The sequence below is a fragment of the Hypomesus transpacificus genome, chromosome 22 (genome assembly GCF_021917145.1).
Source record: "Hypomesus transpacificus isolate Combined female chromosome 22, fHypTra1, whole genome shotgun sequence".
NCBI classification, from domain to species: domain Eukaryota; kingdom Metazoa; phylum Chordata; class Actinopteri; order Osmeriformes; family Osmeridae; genus Hypomesus; species Hypomesus transpacificus.
The window spans coordinates 14052860-14073448 of NC_061081.1; the positions used below are offsets into that span (position 1 = coordinate 14052860).

The window sequence follows — 20589 nt, forward strand, 5'->3', positions numbered from 1 at the left end:
AGGAAACTAACAACAGGTCCAGCCAAGCATTCCTAAGTGCCGTTGTACTCCCGGAACAAGTGTGTCTTGAGCCTTTTCTTGAACGTGGGGAGACGGTCAGTGTCCCTGATGGAGGTGGGGAGCTGGTTCCACTATTGGGAGGCCAGGCAGGAGAAGAGCTTGTTATTGTTTTTTTTTTGTATAATGAGATGGTTAAAAATGGAAAACACCATAGACGCAACACTTTGCTCAGAACGGTTCAAGAGAAATAAAAATACTTTCAGGTACTCATTGCATATTGCTAATAGACTTTCTGTTAAACACCGATGTTATTTCAGCAATACAACCTGGAGTCTTTATTTCTGTCAAGCATCAGAACAGTGTGACTAACTCTGACTCACACTGACTATTGATGTAGAAATACAAAATAGACTGGATCTGTTGTTGTGTTGTTTATGGTAATGGTGGTGGATGGGGGGAGGGCATGGAGGAGAAGAGGTGTGGAGACGAACATTAAATAATTTTTCCCTGGCATTTGACCAGGGGCGGTTTTACACGGGGGCCTACAGGGGCCAGTGTCCCTGTAAATATGTCCCTGGCCTGCCCTGTGGCCCCCCCTGTGCCCCCCACCCCTGCGCTGACTGAATATTTGTATTTATTTTTTACACATTTTTTTTCTCCTAGTCATCATGAAACGAGGAAGGGACATCGCAGCCTTTTCTGTACCAGTAAATAAAACAGTTTGAGAAACATATCAAGGTATTGAGAGTGCTGAGGAGTTGGAAGAGATTTTTTGGCCCCTCTGATTAAACAATGCGCCCCCTTGGCCCCCCCAGTAAAATGTGTCTAGAACTGCCACTGCATTTGACATTGTAAAAAAAGAGGAAGCAGGAGAAGTAGGAGGAGCTTACACGTGAGTGCTTCTCTAAACCCTACAATATATTCAGCTCCTTCTGCCTCCCTCTCTCTCTCTCACTCTCTCTCTCTCTCTCTCTCTCTCTCCCCCATCTTTCTCTCGCACCCTCCCTCCCTCTCTCTTTTTCTCTCCCCCCCTCTCTTTCGCAACTCGCCTCATCCCTCCCTCCCTCCACAAACCTCCTTCTCCTCCGCTCCCTGCCAGCACCCGTGCTATTACATATTAGCTGGAGATCTTGTCCCAAGTTCACCTCCTACTCCTCCAGTCCACTGCAGACACGCAGGCAGAGCTGTCATGTGGTGTGTGATGGGAAGACTTGGTGTTAGTTACAGTTCTGAGGATTTGAGCTCAACCTTTCAGAAAGATTGGGGCTTTCATAGTTGGCCTTAAAAGCATTTTTTCTTAACAAACACTAACATACATATAGTAGTGTGAATCAAACTATAAGAGGTTGACCTTAGACAGGGTCATGTTCTGTCGTCATCCTCTTTATAATAAGATCCATCGCAATCCAGAAGCCCTAGGTAGCTCAAGATATTATGTAAGAGCAGCCAAACTGTCTTTCTAGGTAAGCTCCTGAACATGCATGCACTGTCGGCAAGCTGGCAACCGACAGAGAACAGCCCTGGAGCCAGTAAAGTAAAAATAGATTTGGTGTTTATTTCAGTTTGAACCAGTTAACATCACCTTCACCTAACAAGGGGATTGCAGTGATTGACCTCCAACAAAAATGAAAAAGATCAGTCAAAAATATCACGTGCAAAGGTAGACTTCTTTATTGACATTTACCTCAAAGGAATTAAAGATCTTAACTGTAAAATACGCTAATCAAAAAAAGCTAAACCCACATACATGATTCACGTCTGTGTCATCTTGTGTTCTGTTCATCCCCATTCTGTCTTGTCCATTTTGGCATGACTGGCAATGATATTTAAACGAGTCGTAGATAAATGCATATGTGGGTAAAAGAGATTATCTGGCTAAATCCTAAAAGCTCCTATGCTCCTACAAATAGCCACTAAGCATTGTGGAGGCCTATGCTCCTATCGTTTCGTTGGTGGAGAGTTGACGTTTAAGTGTTACCGCTACAGTGACCCTCAAGACGAGCATTAGATTAGCGACCCATCTAATTTCTTCTTGCTGTACCGGGGATAGGGCCATGACAACCTCAAACAAGCGGAGCCGCAGCATCACTGGCACTGGCGAGTGCTCGTGGCTTAATGCAAAGCAGTCAAGGACATCGTTATGGGAGGAGGAAAGTTGAAATGATTCATAGGGGTCAGATGGCTGAGCGGTTAGGGAGTCGGGCTATTGATCAGAAGGTTTTTAGTTTGATTCCCGGCCATGCCAAATGACGTTGTGTCCTTGGGCAAGGCACTTCACCCTACTTGTCTCAGGGAGAATGTCCCTGTACTTACTGTAAATCGCTCTGGATAAGAGCGTCTGCTAAATAACTAAATGTAAATGTAAATTCATGAGACCTCGTAGACATGCCTACTCTTGCGCTCTTGAATCACAGACACGTGGCACACACTCTCTCTCTCACACACACACACACACACACAGCACTAAGACACACACACACACACAGCACTAAGACACACACACACACAGCACTAAGGCACACACACGTTTTGTGACAGGTTACAGATGTGCTGAGGCAGGATCTCAACAGTTGGTCAGTGGGGTCAATCCCAATGTCAGTAGGTTGTGTAAAATCGCAAATCACTAATCTCCACACCTGTAATCTCTGTTTGCTGGTCAGTTCTGACCTGATTTGACGTACTACTGCCCTCTTGTGACCAGATGGGTAAAATATGTAAATTCGTGAGAAGCCAATTTGAGAAGTGAATTGAATCTACATTTATTTTTGTGTCATAAACAAAAGCAACCAAAGTACATTCAGCCACTATGGTATCAAAAAAATTAAAAAGCATTTAAGCAAACTTAATTTGTGACGTCAGAACACATTTATTTCCCTCCCACGTGCTGACATGAATAATAACCCACTGCCATGATTTTTATGTCACCTATTTTAAGGTGACTGCCACTGTCTAATTAGGCACTTGCAATCTGAAACACTGTATTCTTACTTTCAACACTAACAAAAAGTGTGCCCAAAAATGTAATGGCAAACATTTCTTTCCACTCCCAATTTGGCCTCATAGACAATAACGGTTTAATTTGGTTATGAATGAATGGGCACGTAATAAAAATAATTTGAGGCACGAATGTTGCAATATAACTTGCAGGGGAACCAGATTAGTGCTTTTGAACTTATTCCACTGTTGGTAGTTCCAGCATACCTAGCAGGCTAAATCAAGAGAACCTCAAGTGACAAAATATCAACAGAACATTAACTTCAACGCTTGGTTTCATCCACAATTTCCGGCTGTCAAACCTCAGCCCACAAGTGGAGGTGCAGCAGGCATGGGTGGAGCTAGGGCTGATCATGGTGAAGGCCTTAGCATTTGGCCTTCTTGCCGTAGCTGTCCACCGCCTCTGGAGTGACGCTCTCGTCCTCCTTCAGGTCCTCCAGCACCGCCTTGCCCACCAGCTGGAAGATGTCCTCGGGGGGGACTCCCTTGGGCTCGGCCACCTTCACTGCCAGCATGTCCAGACTCAGCAGTGTGCCTTTGGGGATGGACACCTTGGCCACCACAGACTTCCCCAGCTGGAGGGAAGACAGGGGTGAAGAGGACGGTTTTTGTTCTGCTTACTTTTAAACGCAACAGACCAAAGTCTGATTCGGTCGAACCTTACCCAAACCCAAGGGTACCCCCCCACACACACACATTACCGTCATCCTCCCCTAGGGTAACGTCAGTCCCCCCTAGGGTAACGTCAGTCCCCCTTACGATAACACTCGGCTCACCTTATCATGGCACGGCTTCTCGCAGGGCAGCATCTGCTTGATGCCCGTGCCCAGAGCCCTCTCCACCAGCCGGACAGAGCGCACCAGCTCGGCCAGCTCCCCGGGCTCCAGGGACGCCTCGTGGTCACTCCCCTTCCAGCTCTTGTCCAGGGTCACGTGACGCTCAACGACCTTTGCCCCCATCGCCACGGCGGCCACTGTGATGCTGATTCCGGACTCGTGGCCAGAGTATCCGATGGGAATGTCAGGGAACTCCTTCTGGTATTCCTGCCATGAGTGTGAGACCAGACTAGCATTTTTCAAATGTTTTGCTCGCCCAGCCCAAACCGCAATTCTGTCAATGTCATGTGCAGTGCCTTTTTAACTGGGATCGACTACACAAAAGGAAATTATTAAAAACTACACAACGGAAATGATACAATAAAATGATTGATCCCAAATCAGATTGGTCAAGTAAATCAATGATCAGGCTAAAATGGCTCCCACTAGGGCTGGCCCATGGTTCAGTGTTTGGATCAATGTTTACGGGGGCCTTGTTTTGAGTTTGGGCCGGGTCGGTACCGTGATGACCCTGAGGTTAACATCCTCAGCCTCCAGGGGTTGGCGCTGGATGAGATTGGATGGAGGGGGTGGTCTGAATGTGTACCGTGATGACCCTGAGGTTAACATCCTCAGCTTCCAGGGGGTAGGCACTGGTGCACTGCAGGATGCAGAAATTCTGGTTGTGTTTCTTCACAGTCTGGTAGACCCTTCGCATGGTCTCCATGGTCTGCATCCCGCTAGACACCACCATGGGACGTCCTGCAGCACACACACACACACACACACACACACACACACACACACACACACACACACACAGAGAAACACACACACACACAGAAAAACACAAATAATGATGACAATGCTAGGAACTTGAGGCCTGATTGTCCATTTGTGCTGCCGTGTGAGGTTGTAAGTGTGAAAGGCATTGTTTATACTGAAAATACTGTGCTAAAAACAGACCTTTCTTGGCCGTTTTCTCGAGATAAGGAAAGTTATTTGTGTCTCCAGAGCCCACTTTGAAGAATGGCACCTTCAGCTCGTGTAGAAAGTCCACTGCCATCTAACGATTGAGATCACAGTTTAAGTACCCATGTATGATCAAACAGTATCACATCTTCTGACAATGACATCACACCATGTTTCCAAGTTTAACTTCATACTGATGCTGATTCGGTGTCATTCAGAATCACATATGGATTGCCAGTTTACCTCATCCATTCCGGAAGCTGTGAAGAAGATGCCAACCTCTTTAGCGTACTTCTGCAGCTCCTTGTACTGCTCGTGACTAAACTCTAGGTGGCGCTTGTGGTCCCCGTAAGTCTTTCCCCACGAGTGCTTTGAAGTGTACGGACGCTCCAGGGCACGTTTGTTGAACTTGTACTCCAGTTCGCTCTTCTGGAATTTTGCGCAATCGGCTCCACAATCCTTTCAATTGAAAATATCAAAACCACGCACATAAAACGTTAAAGAGTGACTAAATTGTTAGATTTTCAGGCGTTCCATCTTTAAAACTCACAAGTCTGATATCTAATCATGTAGCTATACAAGGAGACCTCCGCCCACTTTTCTGAGCCATTTGCATGAACCATTGATGACAGTTGCATAGTCCATAGACTCAAGCATGTTACTAGTAAAAAAGCTAACGTTACTAAATTAGCTGCACATCTTAATCAGGATATAAAACTGCGTGAACAAATTCAGAACTCATTCAATAATCACCTTAGCCATCTTAATCATCTTCTTGGCGATTTCTATATCCCCTTGGTGGTTTTGTCCGATTTCGGCAATAATGAAACAAGGGTTCGAGCCCCCAATCATTTTACCAGGACAAAGTTCGAATTTCAGAGGCATTCTTAAATGTTATTTTTTAACAAGCACAGCCTACGGATAAGTATGAATCCCTCTAGCTGTTTAGCTTTTCAATATGTTTTCAGTTATCCGGGTGCAGAGTTAACGTGTAACCGGTCAGTTCCAACGTTACACATCCGGGATGACGTACCTTTTCTCGTTTCAAAATAAAAGTCCTCAATGAACGCGAGTTTCTTAACAGAAATTGTCTTTGTAAAACATTCCTGAGCTTCTTAGCGTGTTGATGATAATAATAATGATCAGATGTAAATGCATATGTTGTAAAAAAAAATATATATATATTAAATAATAAAATACATGAGGGGGGGGGGGGGGTTAAGAGACATTCTTCAATCTGATATAGTATCCTATTTATGTTGCAGATTATATTATTACAAGGTCTCGGTATATGCGTATAAACGTTTATATGGGATGCAAAAACAAAAAAAATCTGCAAGACAATCACCTTGAGATTTTATGCAGACCTCTGGCATGCTGCAGATCATGGGACGTGTACGTATTAGATCGCCCGCCCAATTTAGATAAATAACATGCACAGTTGGATGGTAGACCAGTCAATCAAAATACCACGAATCTGATTGGTTCATTATTGGTTTCCGCTGCATTTGCTATTCTATCTGTCGTCCACTCTCCACCCCTTATCTTTAGAGCTGATCGGGTTGGTAGCTTGATAGATTGAGCTATACGATAGATAGACCCAAACGTTATATAAAAACGATCATTCAAAATATTAAGTAAATATGGACGATTTTGATATGCTTAACGCGCCCGCTGCCGGGAATGGAACAGAAGAAGACCCTGCTGCCGCATTCTTGGCCCAACAAGAAAGCGAGATCGCGGGGATCGAAAACGACGAAGGTTTCAGCATCCTGGACGGTGGAGAGGTTCCTTCGTCGCTTAGCAATAATTTGACAGGCGACGTACTAGGTGAATTTAAAGTCAAATCATGAATAATGGTTATATTTGTATGATACATATATTGTCGAATTTGAAACTAGATAAGGATTATTATAGCGAGCCATAAAAACCGATGTAACGTCACCTAGTCTTTCAGCTTCTGTTAGCGATATGAATGAATGGAGGTTAGCTTAAGCTAATGCGGCTAGCACCGCTAGCTAACCAGGTCAAAGATCTAGCTAGGCTAACTGTAGTCAGCTTGTTAGACTACGTCGACTTGCTTTTTAAATACATACATATGCTAGTTTACAAAGCCACCAGTGATTGTGCGTGTGACTTTGTCTTTTTTTAAGGGAACATGTTGTTTGTAATGACGAGTGAACAATTAACGCTAAGCCCTACTGTACTCTTGTCAACTAGACTTTAGCTAGTAACTAGCTAGATACATGTAAGACTAACTACAGCTAACGAGTTTGACCAACTGTACTTATCAATGGTATTTTTTCTCTAGAGGTCACTTGTCAGTTTTTATAACACATTGTTATTTGACTATCATCTCGCAAAATGATCATGTAGTCTCAAGTTAGGTATGAATGACCTTTAAACCTCAGGAAACTGTTGCCTTTAGGAAGTGAGATTCAGGAAGTGAGATTATTGACCAATGTTGAGTAGGCTAGTGCCACCGAATCTGTCCATTGACTAATCAGCAAATTTGGGTGCGGTTGTGTTAAATGCATCACCACATCCTTTCCATATTTTGACACCCTATTGGGTGCTTGTGGCAGGTTAGGGTGTAGTAGGGTTCATCGTTAACCAGTTGTATCCAAACACTTGTTATTTGAACTTGTATATGTAACTCTTATATATTTTTCCCAACAGATGGAGCTGTCAATGGGGATCTCCATGAGGTAATATCTGTCTTGTTATTAACATCAGTGAAAAGATAACCATGTTCACATCATGTCCCTTCATGAATGCTCAGTTGGGTCTATCTGCGTGTGTGTTAACCAGGAGAGCAACGGTCCTTCTGATGCGTACGCTGCTATCTCCAGTGCCGACCGTCTGCAGGCTGAACCAGAGAGCCTGCGCAAGTGGAGGGAGGAGCAGAGAGACAGGCTGGAGGCCCTAGGTACACACACACAAACATACAGAGCCAGACACACACACACACATGTACAGAGCCAGACACAAACAGACAGACACTCACACACTCACAGAAACACACAGTGGAGGCTTTAGCTCTCTGGGTCTCTATTGTATTCAGTGTCTAGAAGAAGAAACAGAATCTTATGAACAGTGGAGGGAAAGATTGTGCCTTGCTATCCATATATGAATATCTCTCCATCCTCTCTCTGTCTCTCTCTCTGTTCATCTCCCCGTCCCTCTCCATCTCTCCCCCGGTCCCCCTGGTCCTCCTCCTGGTGCTCCTGGTGCTCCTCTGATCCCAGATGCCAACTCCCGTCAGCAGGAGACAGAGTGGAAGGAGAAGGCCCAGGTGGAGCTGGAAGAGTGGCACAGCAGACAGGAAGAGCAGCTGCAGAAGACCAAAGTCAACAACAGGTACAGTCTCACACACACACACACACACACACACACACACATCTGGACCACTGGTCTGCCTTTGATCATATGTGGATAGTAGTTTCAGTTAGCGGGTTAAAGGTTCAAACGTATTTCTGTAAGGCATGGTGGTTTGGATATGGATGACGTATGGCTAATTATAGAGATGTGGGGTGAGAAAAAAAAAGGTGTAATACTGTTCAAAAGGGTTCTCCATCCCTCTTCACGGAGACACCCTCCTGTAGGTACTACACCTTACTACAGAAGCCTGGAGATCAGGGGTCTACACCCCAGTAATCGTGCCTCATAGAGGCCTGAAGATCAGGGGTCTACACCCCAGTAATCGTGCCTCATAGAGGCCTAAAGATCAGGGGTCTACACCCCAGCACAGTACCTCTATAGATTGGATTGTGAGGAGAAGCTCTGCTGAGATGCTCTGTAATCTAAACCAGCCTTAGCTGGTCATCAATAATGCACAAGCTGTAGGCACATCCCCAGACTAACCCTGTCTAATGTTCTACCTGGGGGAGGGGGGGGGGGGGGGTCAGCTTGATTTCAATTCAGTCAATTCAAGATGTTTGAGGAAAATTATATGTTCACACACTGAGCCCCATTCAGTGATTTCCTGTAAAAACCACCCCGGAGTTACTTGAATTGAAATATATTTTAACACTTACTGACACATATTTGTTTGTGATATCTCGTATCTGTCTGTGTGTCTATGCTCCTTTTTACCTCTGTCTCTCTTCTCTCCCGCTTTTTGCGCTGCTCTCCTTGCGGATAACCCCACCCTGGTGTGCTGCCCAGGGTGTTGGACGAAGACTTCTACAAACAGCCCTTCTCTGAGCTCATTGGTTATGTGTATGTCGCTAAACTAACATCCTTTCTTTTATCACTCCTTGTCTTCACCTTCATTCCCATGTCACACGTCCCACCATTAACACATCTTCATCTTTTGTGTTTGGGTCTTCGTTTAAATTTAGAAGACTGTTTTTTTTATTTTTTTTATTTCCTCGTACTTTGTTGTTGTCCAGCGCTGCAGTGCTGAGAATCCATTGCATTATAGTGCTTTTTTTAGTTGTCACGACTGCATGTGTTTTTGAGAATATGAACCTACTGGTTGGTGATATACATGCAGTGGGTGTGTTAGATTGTCATTGCACCAACCAGCTCCTCCATCAGATGTCCCTGGCTTGATATTCAGTTGTCTTCTCTGTGCTTCAGAAGCATTTTTTATTTTATTTTTTCATCCTCATGCCCATTACATCACACCATTTGCAAACCATTTTTAGTCTGTAGATCTTCAACTTCTTATTTTGAAATGCTTTTTTATACTTGAATTACTTTTCATGTTCAGGACTGCTCATAGGGAGCTAGCAGTTGTAGAATAGTTTTTTTTGGTCTAGTATGACAACACTGACCCACACCAGCCTTACAATACATAGTAGTATACTAGTTTACCTAGGCCTAGTATTGATGCATACCATATGTCTAGTGCTAGCAGAAATAGGACTGGAGGTTTGTTTGTAGTAACCGTGTATCCATTTTGAACTGTGCAGTGCTGTCAGTTCAGCCTGGCCGTATACAGCCCTGTATCATCTTCTAGACATGAGAAGCTGTCAAAGAAGCCGTCATTATGTAGCCACCCGCTTAAGCTGCACCAAACGTCGTTACACAGCAGTATGGCACCACAGGATTAGAACCGTTTGTATTCTAGAATGGTATCCATGTCTACCAATTCTAGAATCGTTATGATTCTAATTGTAAAAAGCTTGCCCCCCCCCCCCCCTCCTCCTCGCTAGCTCACAGTGTACTGTACTGCACCCTTTGGCCAAACAGGCAGTTGGAAAAGGATGGAGTGTTTCCTTCCTCTCTCTCTTCTGCTGTGTCATCATGTCTGAGAATAACCACAACCAGTCTTCCCTGGGGTTGGGTGGTGGATGGGGTCAGAGAGAGAGAGAGAGGGAGAGAGAAATGATATAAGGCCTATTGTTCTGGAATGTGTGCAGGGCTCACACTGTTTCCTGAAGCAGCTATGAACTGCATCGTTGTGGGGAAAAAGCTTTAAAAGTCGTAGCACAATTTTGTTTTATTGCTTTGAATGAAGACAGCTGAGCTCATAAATGGATGCACAGTTGCTTCAAACATTCTTCAAAAATCTGCTCATCTGACATTTTCTGATAGCAGCCAGCTAGCTAGGCACCGCAGCTCTGTAGTTGTAGAAAGCGGGCTGGGTTGGGTTCGCTAGCCGCCTTAGTACTGCAGCTCTCATTGGGCGCCACTGGGTCGAGAGGAGAACGCCTCTCTTTCCACACTATCGTGCTAAACTCCGCTGTGCTGTGGTTGGATCGTCCAGATATCACCTTCTAACACGGGCCCCAATTCGGCACGGTTTCTCTGGCAGATCCGAGGTGCGTTGTCGGGAAAGGCCAGCGCAGCACAGTCGAAACCACCGCTCACCTTAGCTCTGCTGCCTGACGGTGTGAAAAGAGTGGGCTAACAGACAGCTAACCGTGCGCTCGGATCGCTCGGGTCCTTGTGCGCTGTGACCGAACACCGAAGAAGGATGTCCTCGTGTCTCGTTTGCCTCCCCCAGAGAACCAATGGCGTTGCAGTTGAGGTCTGCACTGCTAAGCCCTCCAGAGCAGCGGGGGTGGAGGGGGTAACGGGAAGAGAACAATTAAAATAAAAATATGAATGAAACGTCTTTTTCTTCTCTCACACTCTTTCTCTCTCTGTCATTCTCTTTATCTCTCTCTCGCGAAGTGCATGCTGGCTTATGTCATCTGCATAAAGCTCTTGTTTTGCGTCCTTTTTCCCTCTTATCTGATGTGTGATCTTTCTCCTGTTTTCTTTTCCTGCGCACCTTTAAGCACTCATATAAACCATCCTTGCTACCGCCTAGACCAGTTAAGTAACAACATGACAGAACACCCAAAATATCTTTGCAACATCTAGCCATCTATATATCTGTGTTTAGATTAGCAGTACAGGTGTGGTCGTAGAGGTAAAGACAAACAGTATGTTTTAGAATCCTAGATGTGTCTTGGAACTAGATCTCTCTAGAACCTGGGTGTCCCCTTTTTTGTGGTGTGGTAATCGTACTTTCTAGTGGCGTGCGCTTCTGTGTTTTTGTATATTGTAGTCGTTTAGTGACGGTGAATCTTCCATTGGCTTCTCATCCTCATTTTTGCTGTGTCTAATGTGTGCAAGTTCCGAGGGAGGGAATATCTGTTTCCTAGACCAGATTGTCAGTGAAAGTGTTTGGCTGTCCGGGTGGGTGGGTGTCAGACAAGCGGCCTGCATTTAAAAATGTCCTCCTTTTAGTTCCTGTGACGTCAGCACGTTGTTGTTGTTTTTGTGTTTTTTTTTTAGTTCTGTTAACGTTTCGTTTGATTTCAGGTGTCGCCGTGAGCCCCCTTTTCCAGGAATAATCTTCTTTTTTTTTTTAGCTGTTTACGTAAAATGAGCAAGAAGCCTGAATAAGTCTTTTATCGGATTTATCTTAGGACACAGGCACAATTTCCAAGTTCGATCAATATATTTTTACACGAGAAGTTTTAATCTGAAGTTTCATATATTTATATACTGTATTCCTACAAAATAATATCCAGTCTTTTGTTATTTTCGATTTCTTAGATGTTTTGCTAAATTTCTCTGGCTTCCTAGTCTCAGATGAGCGCTTGGTAGCTTCCTGGCCTATGCAGGCAGGATGTTTGGTGTTTAAAAAAGCCCTTTGTCATCAAACGCCACTCTTTTCACGTTCAAGCATAGGGATCCATATCACCATTCCTATATTTGGATCTTGGAATCAAGAACAAAGTTCTTCTCTTTAAGAATAAAAAATAAGAACTGGATTTTTTACCAACCGAAACCAACAGAGCATGATTACGATCGTTGCAAGTATTTTCAGTTTGTTTCTTTAAACTTTTTTTTTTTTTTAAAGCTGTGCATTTATTTATGTGTATATGTTCATAGACACTTACGCAGGCTATCAGTGCGCTGATTAGGGATAAGGGCATGCTACTGTATCCGGAGCTTTCTGTCTAGCTGTTGTGGTTATGGCCCAAACTGTGAATGATTGTTGGTCTCACATGTTGGTCTGGTATAATGGGATGTAACTGTAGCCTAGCCTTTCTCAATCCTGGTCCTCGTGCCTCCCTGCCCTGCATGTTTTAGATGTTTCCCTGCTCCAACACACCTGATTCTCCGAATGGGTCATTATCGAGCTCAGCAGAAGCCTGATAACGACCAATTCATTTGAATCAGATGTGTTGGAGCAGGGAAACATCGCAGGGCAGGGGGGGCGTAAGAGGACCAGGATTGAAGACCACCGCTAAGCTGTAGACAATGTAGATGTGGGGTGCCCACGGCTCAGGCCTCCTTTCACTCATTCAAGTCCAGCCGAAAAAGAAAGAATGCCAACCAGTCCTAATTCTGGGTGTACATTTACATTTAGTCATTTAGCAGACGCTCTTATCCAGAGCGACTTACAGTAAGTACAGGGACATTCCCCCCGAGGCAAGTAGGGTGAAGTGCCTTGCCCAAGGACACAACGTCATTTGGCTCAGCTGGGAATCGAACTGGCAACCTTCAGATTACTAGCCCGATTCCCCACCGCTCAGCCACCTGACTCCCAGGGTGTAGTCCTGGTGTTAACAAAGCAGTAGCAGCATGTCTCTGTCTCCCAGTGGAAGGAGAACTACAGCTGGAGGCACTTCACCACTCTGTCACTTTCTGGGTATCTCCTCCTGGTCTCCTCTCCTGCTCTAACTCTACCCCCTCCCTCCCTCCACGTGCGTTGCAGGGCAGCGGAGGAGGCCATGGTGTCGGACCTGGATGAGAACAACCCTGGAACAGAGTGGGAGCGTGTGGCTCGTCTCTGCGACTTCAACCCCAAGTCCAGCAAGCAGGCGAAGGACGTGTCCCGCATGCGTTCTGTCCTCATCTCTCTCAAACAGTCCCCCCTCGTTCGCTAAGAGGAGTGGGGGAGGGGAGAGAGAGAGACCTCCATCATCTCTCCATCCCTCTATCTATCCCCTAGCCTTCATTCCCAGACCCTCCCATACATTCCGTTATTGTAGGCCAGAGACCAGTCTCTTAGCCCCAACTCAGAGGTGTATAGATCTGAAAGGGTTAAATGGGGTTGAGCAACATGGCAGCATTATTGTGATTAATGTGGAGATCTGAATGCCATGTTGATGACACCTATCCAGTCCTGTCAGATCAGAGATTATAAGAGAAGGAAATTATTTAGGATTTTGTGTGTCTGTACAGGGGTTGTGAAGAGACTGGTGGCAAATTCCACATTGACCTTTTGAACTTTTACCCAAACGCCCAGAATTACACTACAACCTCTGTTGGGGCGATAGATGTCATTCCCATTTACCTCTTTGCTGTTATTTCCAGAATATTGGACTTGTGATTGTTGTAAATGGTTTAACATTCCCCTATCCTCATCTTCCCTCCCTTCCATTTACAGTTTTCCATCATTAAAGAAGAAGAAAAAAAGTATTTACAGATTTATTTTTGTTCGTATTCTTTTAAGGACCAAACTCCATCTTTCCTCATTGTTTGGTGTGGTTGAGTCATGTTATAGAGCCAAGCTTGTGGCGTGATGATTTCAGATCTATGCATTCACAGCAACCCTTTTTGAAGACTTTCCGCGTATCAAAACACCCCATTAAATCCATGTGACCTATGTATAACATGGTGTGTGTATGTACCCCTAAATACGTGTACCTATGTACATATACTGGCAATATTATATATATATATAAATCAACACAACGTTAGCCATTAAATAGGAGAAATTATGGTTTAAGTAATAGTCATTGGCCGATGTTGTGGCACTGTGTATTGTCAATGATTTCAATTTCAATAAAGATTGAATTTAACTTGAATTGATGTAGTTTCTAATGTTTATCAATGGTAACTTAGCAACTTATCACCACTGATAACGTAATATTCTTTACAAAGATGCCTTAACATGCCTGTGTGTGAGGAAAATGTATTTACTGGCGCTTAATTAGGCACTACATAATTAGTTATACCAACCAGGAGAATATTTGAGATAGTTTGACTCAGTGGTGAACTCCATATGTCCAGACCAACTGCACTTTCATAAGAAAAGTGTAATAAGAGTAACAACAGTGTAATAGCATAATACATGTGTTGTAACAGTGTAATATAATAAATGTGTAATGTTTAATTACAGTGTAAAACCAGCGTAATAGCATCACAAATGCTATTACACAGACATAAATGTGTAATAATGTAATTACACTGTTTTGCGTGTGGTGAAATGGAAATTGGGGTAATCTGAACAACTTTGTACGTAGCATAAACATTTATTGAACACCTTTTCTGTATCACAGCAGGTCCATTTGTGTAAGCTTGATAGAAACAGAACTCTCCCATCGTCTCATATTTTCTGTACAACGATATCTACAATAACATTTGTTAACAATATCCTCTTCAGGTTAATCACTGTTCCTGAAGTGGTCAAAACAAAAGACATGAAAGTTGCGGGAAGCAAATGGCTAGCAAGAAGTAAAGGAGAGAAAGTCAACATTCCTCTCAGCAGTGTTTGAAATTTCAGTTAGAGAAGGAGTCGAGTGATAGGGTAGAAGGAGAAAAAAAGACTGGAAGGAATGTTGAATTTAGTCAAAGTAGATTTTTTCCCCCTCGTAAGTTCAACATTCTGAAAGGCGACAAAAATACAAAAAAAAATTGTTAGGGTCCCCGTCAATTAAATAGCGTAGTAAAGGTTTCACTAATGGTTGATTAATACAGATCAATACACAGTCACATTCAAAAGAAACCCCATCTTGGTTTCCAGTTTGCGATCACTTATGTACGTTGTCGTGGTTACACACCCCACGCTATCGAAACAACATCATCATGCTGAGGTTCTAATAGAATGGTTGGATGACATATTCAAGCAACAGAAATGTCAAGACAGCTTCTAGAAACATGAATTTGGTCTCGCAGCCACTCTCACTTTGGCCAATCAGAGACAGCGCAATGTGATTTGTTGCTCGGCTAAAAATCATCCTAAAAAACTGCATTCCCACTAAAACAAAATAATAATGATAATACTATATTAAAGACTGTCTTGAACTTGGAGACCTGTAAAAGGCACATTTGAGCTGTCTTAAATGGTTGGTCTGCATTAGGGCGCCGTGAGGCGTTGAGTTGTAGTCCTTGTAGGTACGTCGTGTGGTGTAGGGAGTTGTAGTTCTAGTAGGTACGTTGTGTGGTGTAGGGAGTTGTAGTCCTACTTGGTTCGTCGTGTGGTGTAGGGAGTTGTAGTCCTAGTAGGTACGTCGTGTGGTGTAGGGAGTTGTAGTCCTGGTAGGTACGTCGTGTGGTGTAGGGAGTTGTAGTCCTAGTAGGTACGTTGTGTGGTGTAGGGAGTTGTAGTCCTAGTAGGTACGTCGTGTGGTGTAGGGAGTTGTAGTCCTAGTAGGTACGTCGTGTGGTGTAGGGAGTTGTAGTCCTGGTAGGTACGTCGTGTGGTGTAGGGAGTTGTAGTCCTAGTAGGTACGTCGTGTGGTGTAGGGAGTTGTAGTCCTGGTAGGTACGTCGTGTGGTGTAGGGAGTTGTAGTCCTAGTAGGTACGTTGTGTGGTGTAGGGAGTTGTAGTCCTAGTAGGTACGTCGTGTGGTGTAGGGAGTTGTAGTCCTAGTAGGTACGTCGTGTGGTGTAATCCAGCACCATGCTAGCAGCCCCCAGCAAAGCAGGCTCGGCCAGGTCAGAGGTCAGGACCTGGAAAATTAGAGATGAATAATATAGAGTACATTTTACTAACACCCAAAAACATAAGTCAATGATGTATAAGTGAACTATATAAATAAATATACATAAAGCTGAATATAACAAAATCTATTTATTATTTTAGTCCACGAATGAGTGATATGATGGATGTATAATAGTAGCTGAATACATGGAGCTATAACAGCAACTTGACATCCGCCCTAATTACTCCCACCACCAGCATCAAGCTACGTCACCTCAGACCTGTATAGACTAACATCCAATGAAAGCGGCACAGGATCCGCTGGATAAGGGCTACGAGAACCCCAGGGTGGTGCTACCCACCTGGGTGATGCTACCCACCTGGGTGATGCTACCCACCTGGATGGTGCTACCCACCTGGGTGATGCTACCCACCTGGATGGTGCTACCCACCTGGATGGTGCTACCCACCTGGGTGATGCTACCCACCTGGATGGTGCTACCCACCTGGATGGTGCTACCCACCTGGGTGATGCTACCCACCTGGGTGATGCTACCCACCTGGGTGGTGCTACCCACCTGGGTGATGCTACCCACCTGGGTGATGCTGCCCACCTGGGTGATGCTACCCACCTGGGTGGTGCTACCCACCTGGGTGGTGCTACCCACCTGGGTGATGCTACCCACCTGGGTGGTGCTACCCACCTGGGTGATGCTACCCACCTGGATGGTGCTACCCACCTGGATGGTGCGTGTGGAGGGGAGGGCCCTCTGGGAGATGATCTGCTGGACCGTGGCCTGGTAGTGGCTGGCCAGCACCCCAGACAGGATCACCAGCGATGGGTTCACCATGTGCAGGATGTTTACAATGCCAACACCCAGGGCCAGGCCGGCTGGGGAAGGGGAGAGGAGGGGGAGGGTGGGGGAGAGGAGGGGGAGGGTGGGGGAGAGGAGGGGGATGGCGGGGGAGAGGAGGGGGATGGCGGGGGAGAGGAGGGGGAGAGGGCAAGGGGGGAGAACATGGGAGGGTTAAACCTATTTATTCATACGATGTTTACACATTGATGTTTACACACTCAATTTAAGAGATGTGTACACTGTTGTCACATGACATGCCAATTCTGATATCACATATGAGATGGGGAGATGGGAAGGGATGGAATGGATGGATGGGAGAAAGTGAGATAGAAGGAGGAGGAACGGATGGATGTGAGGGAGTCAGGTGGGGGTGGGGGGCTGGGGGGAGGAGTGTGGATGGGAGGGATGAGAGGAGGAAGGAGGGAGGCGAGCCTGAGGAAGTCTCACCTGTTCTGAGGACCTGGTCTGCTTTAGAGTTCCCTATCCTGGCAGCGTTGATGAGGTGGACGGCCGTGACCGGCTCATCGATCTTCAGATCCATCCCCTCCACCTTCAGGAGATCCTCTGGGAAGCATCACAGGACAAACATTACACTACCATATAAACGTACACACACACACATACACGCCAAACCTACCCCATACAGATACTCACACAGACAAAAAATCAGATTGCCATATAAACGCACACACACACATCAAACCCAGCTCGAACACACCCACTCACCCATCCACCCACCCACCCACACCCACCCACCCACCCACACACCCACCCACCCCCACACAACCCGCACTCCCCAGGCCCAGTGTACCGTCGTGCAGCCTCTTGGCCTCACGCTGCAGAGCCATGCCGGAGGCGTAGGCCTCGATGCAGCCCCGGCTGCCACAGCTGCACTCCGGCCCTTCCAGAGACACCATGATGTGACCCAGCTCCGCCGCGCAGAAGCTGCTGCCGTGCACCAGCTCGTTATGCTGCACGATGCCTCCTCCTATACCTGCACGCACACACACACACAGGGAGCAGGTTGGGGTTAACACTAACAGATGACCCTCCTATACCTGCACGCGCACACACACACAGGGAGCAGGTTGGGGTTAACACTAACAGATGACCCTCCTATACCTGCACACACACACACACACAGGGAGCAGGTTGGGGTTAACACTAACAGATGACCCTCCTATACTGACAGAGCACAGTGAAACAAAGTAGAGCCCAATAATTCCCCCAAAATGTTGATGCTTTCATGGACAGTGTTATGACTAGGGAGGCGGGGAGAGAGAGGGGGGGGGGGACATGCAGCGAAGGGCCAAGGCCGGATACCTACCCAGGCCTCAGCCTCTTCCTCTCCCTCCACACACTTATCAGTGAGCTACCGGGGCTCCAAGCACAACAGAACAGAGCTGAACCCTAACCTCCCGGTAAACCCCCGCCTGCTTACCGGTGCCGGTGATGACCGTGACAAAGTTCTCCACGCCCTTCCCGTGGCCGAACTTCCTCTCGGCGAGCGCGGCACAGTTGCCGTCGTTGTCGACCCAGACGGGAAGGCGCAGGGCGTCGGAGAGGGGCGTGCGCAGGTCCACAGAAGACCACTGCTGGATGAGCTTGGTGGAGTGGAGGATCACCCCCTCCTGGGGATTCACACGCCCCCCTGTGGACACTCCTGGGATGGCGGGATGCGGGTATATTAGTGTTATATTATAGTTTTTTGTTTTTAAGTGTTTTAATATATCAAATTTATGATATACATACATGCTACCTGTGGACACTTCTGGGAAAGGGGGGATTATATATTTGTATTTTTTTTTTTTAATTATTATTATTATCCTCAAGTTAGTATTATCATATCAAGTATTATAAAATATGATATATATGATATAAATGTATATTTAATTCTATTTCCTATCATATACTGGCTCTATTGGAATGAGTGAAGGAGGGAGGAGGGAAAGAGGCAGAGAGAGAGCAGTGGTGGGGTGGCCTTACCCACTCCCAGGATCCTACAGTTGAGTTTGACAGCGTCGCACAGCGCATCAGCACACATCTTCAACATCAGCTCCATCCTGGGCTCAAACATCTTTGGGTTGGGCTGAGTGTACTTCCTTAGCACCTCGCCCTGGACACACACAGAGACACACACATACAGAGAGACACACACACACAGAGAGACACACACATACAGAGAGACACACACACACACAGAGAGACACACACACACACACACAGACAGACACACACAGACAGACACACACAGAGAGACACACATACAGAGAGACACACACACACACAGACAGACACACACATAGACACACGTACACAAAGAGAAAGGTGTGTCAGAAAGAGAGATCGGTGAGTCTTAGTAAGAGAGAAAAGTGTGTGTGTGTGTGTCTGTCTGTGTGTGTGTCTGTGTGTGTGTGAGTGAGTGTGTCTGTGTATGTGTCTGTGTGTGTGTGTGTCTGCGTGTGCGTGTGTCTGTGTGTGCGTGTGTCTCACCCTCATGCAGATGATGGCCACCCTTAGGTTGGTGCCCCCCAGGTCCACGGCCAGGGCACTCTGGGTCTCCAGGATGTGGTCTATGTCCTGGGAGAAGCACTCCTTCACCGGGGGGAAGCAGAAGGTCTTCTGGAGGGGCTCGTCCAGGTCGATGGCCTGGAGGAACTTCAGGATTCGAGGCACCGCGTTCCCATCGCCATAGATCTTAGAACTGAGGGAGGGAGGGAGGGAGGGAGAGGGAGAGGAGGGAGAGGAGGGGGGAGGGAAGAGAGGGAGAGGAGCGAGAGGAGGAGAGAGAGAAGAGAGGGAGAGGAGGGAGAGGAGGAGGGAGAGAAGGGGGGAGAGAAGAGAGGGAGAGAAGGGGGGAGAGCAGACAGGGAGCGGAGGGAGAAGGGGGGGAGAGGAGGGAAGAAAGAAGGAGAGGAGGGAGGGGGGGGGGGAAAGAGGGAGAGGAGGGAGAGAAGGGGGGGAGAGAGGGAGAGGAGGGAGAAGGGGGGAGAGGAAGGCGAGGCAGGGGGGAGAAGGGAGGGGGGTGAGGAGAGAGAGGGGGGAGAGAGAGGGAGAGGATGGGAGAAAAAAGGAGAGGAGGAAAGAGGGGGAGTGAGAAGAGGAGGGAAGAGGCAGAGTGAGAAGAGGAGGGAAGAGGCAGAGCCTCTTTCAGTTAGAGACTAAACAGAGTGGGACATGGTGCATCTCTGTGACATGTGACTGGAACTCAAGAAGACTCAACAGTCTGTTCATTGCCGCTCTGTTGAACCTAGACCAGACTCAGGAAGCTACGGCTAGTAAATACGCACCTTGACTCTGAACTGAAACGCTGTTAGAACTACGCACTGTTGCGGTTGAGATGCTTTTCTTGTTGCCTGGTAGCTGAGATGTAGTTACATTGCGCTGAGCCTGGTACAGACCATTCCGTAACTATGACTACGGCACAGTCATAGGGCTCACTTCGATTATGGTTCTTCTGCTGTATTGTCTTTTAGCACTATTTATACATTTGCTAAATGGATGAAATGTAGTTTGTGGTTTCTCACCAGGGGTAGCGCTTGCCAAACTGCAGCTCCAAGGCGTGGAAGATCTTATTCTGTGTGTCTGCGTCTCTCACGTGGAGAACGTTCTCACCTAACAGGGGAGAACACCACAGTTTTAGCAGATAGACAGAACTGTTGGTGCGTCCGCTGGTTTGATCATTAGCCTACCAGTCTGTCTGCACCTGTCTCCCTGCCTGTCTGTCTCTCACCTATCTGTCTCTCGCCTGTCTGTCTCTCACGTGTCTGTCTCTCGCCTGTCCGTCTCTCACCTGTCTGTCTCTCACCTGTCTGTCAGGACTCTCTCTCACCTGTTCGTCTAACTCTCT

At 46.3% G+C, this 20589-nt stretch overlaps 3 protein-coding genes across 5 annotated transcripts in view; 1 reads left to right on the top strand and 2 right to left on the bottom strand.

The window, feature by feature from the left end:
* Nucleotides 1–2501: 2501 nt before the first annotated feature.
* nansa (N-acetylneuraminic acid synthase a) lies at nucleotides 2502–5822 on the bottom strand. Its single transcript, XM_047045569.1, has 6 exons — nucleotides 5535–5822; nucleotides 5025–5240; nucleotides 4776–4875; nucleotides 4417–4571; nucleotides 3771–4037; nucleotides 2502–3569 (listed from the first exon to the last, which is right to left on the bottom strand). Exons 1-6 carry the CDS (start codon nucleotides 5664–5666, stop codon nucleotides 3360–3362), a joined length of 1080 nt encoding a protein of 359 aa, XP_046901525.1. The 5' UTR covers nucleotides 5667–5822; the 3' UTR covers nucleotides 2502–3359.
* Nucleotides 5823–6291: 469 nt separating this feature from the next.
* On the top strand, nucleotides 6292–14044 carry clta (clathrin, light chain A). 3 transcript variants are annotated; one of them, XM_047045591.1, is made up of 7 exons: nucleotides 6292–6611; nucleotides 7461–7489; nucleotides 7593–7710; nucleotides 8030–8141; nucleotides 8949–9002; nucleotides 11015–11050; nucleotides 12949–14044. In XM_047045591.1, exons 1-7 carry the CDS (start codon nucleotides 6425–6427, stop codon nucleotides 13118–13120), a joined length of 708 nt encoding a protein of 235 aa, XP_046901547.1. In that variant the 5' UTR covers nucleotides 6292–6424; the 3' UTR covers nucleotides 13121–14044. The 3 variants fall into 3 exon arrangements, with proteins under 3 accessions (XP_046901547.1, XP_046901549.1, XP_046901550.1); XM_047045593.1 differs by lacking the exon at nucleotides 11015–11050; XM_047045594.1 differs by lacking the exons at nucleotides 8949–9002; nucleotides 11015–11050 and having other exon boundaries at nucleotides 6297–6611.
* Nucleotides 14045–14475: 431 nt separating this feature from the next.
* gne (glucosamine (UDP-N-acetyl)-2-epimerase/N-acetylmannosamine kinase) overlaps nucleotides 14476–20589 on the bottom strand; it is a 9951-nt gene continuing 3837 nt past the window's right edge. Inside the window, exons 3-11 of the mRNA XM_047045368.1 lie at nucleotides 20446–20491; nucleotides 20267–20354; nucleotides 19233–19443; nucleotides 18726–18855; nucleotides 18181–18402; nucleotides 17551–17733; nucleotides 17187–17303; nucleotides 16623–16774; nucleotides 14476–15911 (exon numbers count right to left, since the gene is read on the bottom strand). Of these exons, the coding sequence (XP_046901324.1) occupies nucleotides 15828–15911; nucleotides 16623–16774; nucleotides 17187–17303; nucleotides 17551–17733; nucleotides 18181–18402; nucleotides 18726–18855; nucleotides 19233–19443; nucleotides 20267–20354; nucleotides 20446–20491 (1233 nt within the window). The 3' untranslated portion in view covers nucleotides 14476–15827. The remainder of the gene's footprint in view (nucleotides 15912–16622; nucleotides 16775–17186; nucleotides 17304–17550; nucleotides 17734–18180; nucleotides 18403–18725; nucleotides 18856–19232; nucleotides 19444–20266; nucleotides 20355–20445; nucleotides 20492–20589) is intronic.